Source organism: Arachis hypogaea, chromosome 18, assembly GCF_003086295.3.
Source record: "Arachis hypogaea cultivar Tifrunner chromosome 18, arahy.Tifrunner.gnm2.J5K5, whole genome shotgun sequence".
NCBI classification, from domain to species: domain Eukaryota; kingdom Viridiplantae; phylum Streptophyta; class Magnoliopsida; order Fabales; family Fabaceae; genus Arachis; species Arachis hypogaea.
Genome location: NC_092053.1, coordinates 130,977,055 through 130,985,824, shown reverse-complemented (window position 1 = coordinate 130,985,824; position 8,770 = coordinate 130,977,055). Strand labels below are relative to the sequence as shown.

The 8,770-nt window shown below is 37.8% G+C and overlaps 1 protein-coding gene across 1 annotated transcript; it reads right to left on the bottom strand.

Moving 5' to 3' along the window:
- Positions 1-940: 940 nt before the first annotated feature.
- LOC112772924 (flotillin-like protein 3) lies at positions 941-3,595 on the bottom strand. The gene is made up of 4 exons (XM_029294787.2): positions 3,134-3,595; positions 2,103-2,398; positions 1,770-2,003; positions 941-1,327 (listed from the first exon to the last, which is right to left on the bottom strand). Exons 1-4 carry the CDS (start codon positions 3,516-3,518, stop codon positions 941-943), a joined length of 1,302 nt encoding a protein of 433 aa, XP_029150620.1. The 5' UTR covers positions 3,519-3,595.
- Between the last annotated feature and the right edge of the window lie 5,175 nt (positions 3,596-8,770).

Genomic DNA, 8,770 nt, shown 5'->3' with positions numbered 1-8,770 from the left:
AATGTGAATAATAACTAAAAGAAGACGTTGTCGGCATCAAATTAATTTTTGAATAATATTACACATTTAAAATTTTTAATAATTAAATTTAATTAAATTAGGTATAATTAATATTATTTTAAATTTTATTATTTAACTTAATTAGATTTAATTCATAAAAAAATTTAATGTGTAACATTATTCTTAATTTTTTCTCCAATTTTTTGCATATAATATTTAAATAATTTATTTTCTTTTTTGGTGTTATTTTAATAGTTTAAAAATATTATTCGTATACTAAAATTAGTCACTAAATCAATCAATAATATATCTATATATAAATATAGAAAACCACTCAAATAAAGACGTCTAAAACGGTTTTTATTTTAAAGATATTTTTTAACAATTAAAATTTAACATCTATAATCGATTAAACTGTATTATTTCTGTTATAGTTAGATTGGATAATTCGATTTGACAAAAAAATCAATTAACTGAATTTTAAACCGATCTAAATTAATATTTTTTTTTTTAAAATTACATAATATTAATGGTATATGAACTAACACATAATATGCTAGGGAGCCAACAGGTTTTTTTTTTTTATTTGTAACTATCAATTAGCTATTATTAATATTTTTAATGGTGTGAGATTACATCTAATGATATGAGATTACTCATTTTTTTTTATGGTTAAGTGTTAGGCAAATTTTAATAAAAATGCTGGGCGTAGACTTTCTCTATAAACATTCTTCTGAAAAAAACTTCTAAACTAAAAAAATTGGTAAAATATTAAAATGATATTTCATTCATGTTTATTACTTAATTTTTCAGTTTAAAGAAGCTTGATCCGCATTCTTTTGAGGCAAGGTTCTCATCCAAGCCGGAGGCAGCATGCCAGTTTGTTCTTCAACTGTCTTGAACAAAGGTGGCAACATCTTATACACACCGGCAACCTCCTTCAAAGCACTCCGCTGTCACTGCCTTCGCCATTGCCATTCGTCCAAATGCTGATTTCCGGCTTGAGTCCACGTACTGCGTCGCCATTAATCTTAGCAATCTCTTGATACATTCCACGTTCTATCATCAAGTAGTCCCTTAGAGCTGCATAGTTTCCTCCAAGTGCTTCATGGAGTGTCTTTAGATATGCACCTTGGGCTTTCCCTAATTCCATAAGCCCCTCTGCCTCCTTCTTCTTCGCGTATAGCTGTGCATCGGCGGTTTGTTGGCGAGCGAAAAACTGTGCCTCTGCTAATTTCATTTGTGCTAAAGCTTCTTTCTCCTTTTGGAAAAGAACTGCTTCTGCTTCTTTTTGTTTCTTGTATAGTTCCCAGTTGACCTCTTGTGCCTATCGAATAATTTTACTTGTTATGGATTCATAAAGAGTAAACGTAACTAGGATTTCATTCCGCATTTGTATATTGACACATCATGAGCAAAAGTGTTTGAATCAACTATCTAATATCGCAAAATTCACAGAAAACAAAAAGTATCTGATAAATTCAAAATGTTATCATGCAGTTATTATTGCACAATTCAAGAATTGATGATAAGTTGCATTATTTTACTTTGTCCAATGGCCAATCTTAGAAATTCAGTGATATTACATACTTCAGGAGTAGAAATAGTATACAAGGAAGGATACTAATTAATGAATTGCATAGTATAATTATAGATAATTAATGTTTAGCAAGTTAATATCATTAATTTTTATAAAAGGTTTAGGGTTTAGAGTTAGAATTTAAAATTTATATAAAAAATAATTAAAAAAAAGTTGTGAAGGCACTAACCTTGGGAAGGTAATCAGCTCTAAGTTTCTCAGTTGTCGCCTTAGCATTCATCTTCTCAACCTCCCCCTGCAGCTGTGCCTCCCTCAAAGACACTACCTTTTTAGCCTCGATCGCCGTCCACCTCTCTAGCTTCCACCACTTCCACCACTCCGCCTTCTTCCTTGCCAGCTCTGCATTTGCCTCTGCCACCTTTGCTTCCTTCAAAATCTCAAACTCCTCCACTGATGTCCTCGCCTACAACACTCAAATAAACATGTTTCAAGACTATATCAATATAAACTATGCATTTCCTTCATTAAAGAATAATAAAAGTACAAAACATTATTTAATTACGTCGATCTCCTCCTTATCGCCGTCGCCTTTCTTCTGAGTGGTAATGATCTTCATCTCAGCATCGATCTTGGCCGCATTCTGGAGCGTCTCGCCTTCGCTAAGCTTGGCACCAACCTCTCCCTTCTTCTTGGCCTCAGCAACGTTCACCTTGACCTGATTTGCGGCCTCCATCTGAGTCTTCTTGCCCAAGCAAGAGAAGTACTCAGGTCCCGGCACGTCCACCAGCTGCTTCAAGTTCGCATTGTAGATCAGCAGCCCAAACTGATTCAGTTCTAGCTGAACTTTCTCGAACACACCTTTAAGTAACAGTTACATGCATGTTAGTTTCAATTAATTGATTTCTGTTACTCATGAGTAACATTATTACCAACAATTTGCAAATTAAGTTCACAATAAGGTGCAATCATAATTTTTTAGAAGTTCTGACCTAAATAAAATAGGGTTATTTGAATGTTTAGTAGAAAAATCATTTTTTTTCTTTGGTGATATGATTAGAAAAAGAAAAAAAAAAAAAAGAAAAAAGTATAGGTAATATTAAGTCGTTTACCTTTTCTAATTCAATTTTTTTTGGAAGAATTTAAAATTTAAAATTTAAAATTTAAAATTTATGATTTAAAATATAAAATTTTAAAATAAATAAAATTTTTAAAAAAGTAATAGATATTAACCAAAACATTAGTTCTCTAGCATTACTTTTAAAAATCAATTCAATCGTATTTTAAATAGGTTTACATACAACTAAGAAAAAAAAAAGTTGATTGTAAAACAATTAAAGAGGATTTATGGTGCATTCTTTCTAATTGATAATACCTAATATTTTAGGACTTTTACCGTTGACAACCTTTTAATAAGGCCTTTTAACCCCACTTTTTTTCTAGTATATTCATAAATCAACTGTAAGAAGTATGATATTACGATACATCGATACATATCTAAGTATCTAAGTACAATTTAAATTTAAATATGTTGTTTAAGAAAGTAAGTTAAAAGGCAGAGAAGAAAAAAAAGGTGAAGTTATTGTTATTGCATACCTTGCTTGAACTCCTTGGTTCCCTTGAAGATCTCGTCCATAGTCATAGAAGCTGCGAGAACACGCGTCTCTCCCTCGATGATTCTTTGGACGAGATCATTAACGTGGTTGGAGAGATTATCATGGGACGAGAGGAGCTTGGCGTACTTTAGGAGACACTCGTGATCGTCGACACGTGGACCAATTGTAAACACCGAAAGAAGCTCGAAAGGGAGCTTCTCGGCGCTCATGGCTTGGAGCTCGAACGTGTAGTTTACCGGAGAAAGGTCCAAGGTGGTGCATGATTGCCATGGAAACACCCATGCTTTCTTCGCAAGCTTCACGTCTTTGATCCCAGCACCTGTTATTACCAGGTATTCCGATGCATTCGCTACCTTGAACTTCATCAATTCTGGATTTTCTTGTAATGCAGTGATCTATGACTTATGAGAAAGTATGAGAGAGATGGTGGAAGCTTAATTAAGATAGAAGAATTGGAGTGAGTGAATGAATGACTAATGTGTGCAAGACAGAAGACTGGAAGCTTATATAGATGCAAATATCCGAAGAAATAGGCAAATTCGTTGTGTTTTTTTTTTTTTGATGACTAAATTCGTTGTGTTTAGATTAGCAATTTAATCTTTGATTTTTTTTTAAAAAGATTTTTTGAAATTTACAAGATATTTGTATTCGCTTCATATTTAAAAAAATATTTTTTATTTAAAACTTGAGTTATTTTGAGATTTTTTATTTTAATTTTTTTTTCTTTTTAGCTTATACTCACTGACGAAGAAGAGGGAAGGACCAATTGTGGTAAGTGGTAACAAAATTTCAAATTAAGGTAATTAATTGCTTTGCGATTCTGTTGTGATTTTGTTTCCTTCCTCTTCTGCTCTTATTTGGAGATACGATCCTCCTATTAATTATTTTCTGAAATATATTGATTTTATTGTTGTTCCGTGCGGAATATGCTCTTAAGGTATAGCTCGTGCTACGGCCAGTCAGCAACTCGGAAGTGTTCTTCTCGGAACTGTTGACTTCGACGTGGAACCTGTTAAAAGGATTTTGACACTCAAGTCAGTACAGAGTATAAATAGATAGTGAGCTAGAGAATATCCGTTTGAGTAGTGCTCGATTTTATAGAGATCGTTATTGGGGATCAGCTTGTGTGTTTGAGTGGTACGAGATTTTCGGCGTTTGTAGAGTGTTTGTTTGATTTGTTCTCAGTTGTTAATTTGTTAGCCGAGGATATTGGTATGGTACACAGCCCCCAAGTTCAGCATGGGAAACATGTTGAGCTTCTATATTCTCGGCTTTTAGAAGTTTGACCTTTGTTGGAGTGGGTTTGTTGCCTGGAGAGCCCCCAAGCTCAACGTGTTTCTATTGCTGGGCTTTTGTGTCGCGAGCCTTGTAATTGGGCTGCTGGGTTTGAGTTTTTTTTTTGGCACAGGAAATGGGGTTGCGAAAGTTGTGTGGTTAAGGGGAAGTGGAGGGGCTTCGTGGGGTATTGTGTCGTAGTAACTCCCTGTCCCTTGACTGTTAGGCTTCTTTGAAGTTTGTTGTTTTGAGGAAAAGAATGAGTAAAAAATGTAAGTACTTTCGTCTGTCTCCTTTTGTTTTTACTTCTGTTTGGCTTTGTCGTCTTCTACTTATGGGGAGGAAAGGCATTGCTGTGGATGAAAACGATCCTTACAGTTGGGTTGATGGTGACATTAAGTCCCGGGTTTCTGTTTTTAGTACTACAAAGATGTTGTCTCGATTGAATGAGGCTAGGTGGGTAAGGGGTTCTGAGGGGTTGGAAGTTGGGTTTTTACCATGTGGGAAGGAAGATAGAGTGTGTGAGAGGAGAGATGACTGGGCCTACTTCTATGTGTATACTTGTATGTTAACAGAGTTGGGGATTCGGTTCCCTTTTACTGATTTTGAATGTGGCGTTTTGTCGTTGTTGAACTGCGCTCCAACGCAATTGCATCCTAACTCGTGGGCTTTTGTTCGTGCGTTTGAGTGCTTAATGGAATATTTAGGATGTTATCCTTCCTTAGATGTTTTCTTTTTCTTATTCCAGGCGAAGGTTGTGTGGAAAGGAGGTTGGGTGAATTTGAGTAGCCACCCTGGCCGAGCTGTATTCAGCTTGTATAAGTCCTCTTTTAAGGACTTTAAATAGATGTTTGTAAAGGTTCAGGTTTGTGAGGATTTTTATCCGTTTTTCCTGGATGCCTTGATGGAGGAGAGGTTTCCTATTTTCTGATCTTCTGAACCGAGGCAAGTGTTGGAGTGTGAGGATAGGGTAAAAAGTGAAGATTACATTATTGGGTTCTTGATGGCTGCTATGTCTTCGTCGGAGTTGTTGTCTATTCCTGTTTTGTTGAAGCTTGAAGGGGACATGGAAGCTTTAGAGGAGTATCTAAGTATCCTTGCTTTGTTGTAATATTATTTGGTTACTGTGCTGAGGTTTCTTTTGTGATTATTTGTTTCTTGTTTTTAAGTGAGAAAACGTCGAATCTGACCACGGAAAACCTGAAGGCCTTTGTTTTTAAGGCCAAGAAAAAGGAAAAAGAGGGGTCATCAACAAATGTGGCGAAAGAGGGAAGAGGTGCTGTGGACCAGGATGTTCCTTTGAAGAGGAAAACGGGATTCTCGAGGGTTGTTAACTTGACCGGTCCGAAGGCTGATGATGCTGTCTTTACAGCTGAGGAGATTAAAGCTGCTCACCAAAGCCAAGTGATTTTGCATGGTTACAAAGAGGGGCCGAGGAACTATATATGGTCGGCTGGGTATCCCTTTATGGTTGTTGCGGACGAGGTTGCCCAAGTTGACGCTGACGTAAAGATTATTCACGAGGCGGGGAAGATAGGTGTCGCGCGGTATCTGCAGGTTGGTTGGTTTTTGTTTTTGGTAGAGGAGTTTGTTTGCTTTTTATAATTGTTGTTTCTGCGTTGCAGGTTATTGGTACCCGCCTATTGTCTATAGGTCGTACATCTGAGCTTGATGCCATCTTTGAAGGGGATAGCATTGCTGCTGTTAAGAAGCTTAAAGAGTCATTGTAGGATAAGGATTCCAAGTTGGAACGACTTAGAGCTGATGTTAAGAGTTTAAAGGAAAAGGTTCAAAGTTTGGAGGTGGAGAATAATAAGTTTAAAGGAGATTTGGAGGCTGGGATCTCTGAAAATGAAACCTTGAAGGCGAGAGTTTTGGAATTAGAAGAAGAGGTGTTGGCTGCCTTCACTATGGGCTTTGATCGGGCTGTTGCCCAGATTGGTGTTGTTGCTTCTGATGTCGACGTTAGCCTTCTAGATGTTACGAAGATTGTTAGTGATGGACGACTCATGGACGATGAAACACTGGCCGAGAACCAGGATGAGAGTGTATCGATTGAGAAAAGGGCAGATTAGACTACATGTTTGTGTTTTGGTCTTTTTGTTTCAATCATAGTTGTATTTTGTTTGACTATGTTCCATGGGACTGATGTGAACGACTTAAGCGTTATTGAATTTTTGTTGTTTGTGAACTTGGCTTTTGCAAATAGGAATTGTAATATTTATATTATTATTTGTAGATTTGTATACATTGAAATAATATAGGGTGGGGGACCTCATTAAAACCTTTCCAAGAAAAACCCAGGGTGGGAAAAACCTTGCGAGTAGGAAAAAGAGTGCCTCCCCTTGCCTGTATCATTTTATAGTAAGTAACCTTTTAAAGATGACACATTACAAATGCCAGGGACGTCTGTCCCTTGTACTGTTTGGAGCCTATATACTCATTTTCCGATGATTTTTGAGATTCGGTAAGGACCTTCCTATGCTGCGGCAAGCTTTCCATGGGCTTGTGGTTTCCTTGCTTTTTCCGTTCGCCGGATGACAAGGTCTTGTTCGGCAAACCATCTTGGTTTGACTTTTTTGTTGTACTTCCTTTGTATTATGACCTGCATCGCTTTATGTCTGTCTTCATCTATTGTATCCAGCTCTATTTGCCTTATGCTGTTGTTTTCGGCAGTTGATGTGAGTTTGGCTCGTCTGGATGTCATGGTGATCTCTACCGGGATCATGGCTTCTTCCCCATAAATAAGTCGGAAGGGTGTTTCTTATGTTGTTGTTTATTTTGTGGTGTTGTAGCTCCACAGTATTTCAGGAATGAGATCGGCCCATTCTCCTTTGGTGTCGCCGAGCTTCTTCTTGAGTGCATTGAGAAGGACTTTATTAGCAGCCTCGACGAGTTCATTTGTTTGTGGGTATTCCACTTATGAGAAATGGTGTTTAATCCGAAATTCCTGTAAAAATTCTGCCAGGTTTTGGTCGGTGAATTGCCAACCATTGTCAGTAATAATAGCATGAGGTAATCCGAAACGGCAAATAATAGTTTTCCAAATAAATGATCGGACTTTATCGGCCCCTATTTTGGCTAAGGGTATATCTTCAATCCATTTTGAGAAATAGTCGATTGCTATAAGTGAATATGTTACCTGCCCAGGGGCTCTAGGAAATGGATCGAGGATGTCGAGCCCCCATTTGTAGAATGGCCAGCTTACCTCCGAGGTGTGCAAGAGCTTGGTTGGGTTGTGTATTAGTGGGGAATGCTTCTGGCAACTATCGCATCTTCTTACTTTTTCGATGCAGTCTTGTTTCATTGTTGGCCAATAATATCCTGCTCGGGCTATCTTTGATGCTAAGCTCATTCCCCCTATGTGGTTCCCACATACTCCTTCATGGACCTCGTCCATGACGACCTTGGCTTCATCTTTGCTTAGACAGCATAAGAGTGGCTGGGAGAAACCTCTTTTGTATAGGTCTACCCCGATTAATGTGAAGGACGTGGCGCGCCTCTTGAATGCTTTAGGGTCTGCGGATGTTGTTGGTGTGTCTTCGGTTTGTAGATACTGCTTGTATAGTGCTCTCCAATCCCGATCCTGTGATATGGATAAGATAGCTTTGTTGCTGAAGCTCGGTTCAGCAAGGGTTAATTGAGATATAACAGATTCATTCATATTTTTTCTAGTTGTTGCTAATTTTGATAAGGCGTCTGCTCGGGTATTTTGATCCCGAGCTATGTGTGTGATTTGTAGTGAATGAAATTGAGGGATAAGATCTCTTACCATCGCATGATATTTTTCTAACAAGTGATCTCTTACCTGGAAGTGTCTTGTTACTTGTTGTACGATGAGTTGCGAGTCGCAATATACTTGCAGGTCTATTATGTTTAGTGACTGAGCGAGTCGTAATCCGACGAGCAAAGCTTCATACTCAGCTTGATTGTTACTTGTTTGGAATGTGAATCTGATCGATTGCTCAATTTGTAAGTTGTCCTTGTTTGTGAGTAAGACACCTGCTCCTGATCCTTCTGCCTTTGAGGCCCCATCGACGTATAGCTCCCAGGTATAGTGTTGCTGTGGTTGGTCCGTTAACTCGGCTAGGAAATCTGCTAAGAATTGAGCCTTGATAGTTGTCCTTGGTTCGTAGGTTATGTCAAATTCGGATAGTTCTATTGACCATTTGATGAGTCTTCCGGAAACCTCGGGCCTTGTAAGGATCTGTCGTAGAGGTTGGCTGGTTTTGACTATGATTTTGTTGCTTTTGAAAATAATGCCTTATTCTCCTTGCTGTGAGTATTAATGCATAGGCTAACTTTTCCATTGGTGGGTATCGGAGCTTGGCGTTCTGTACTG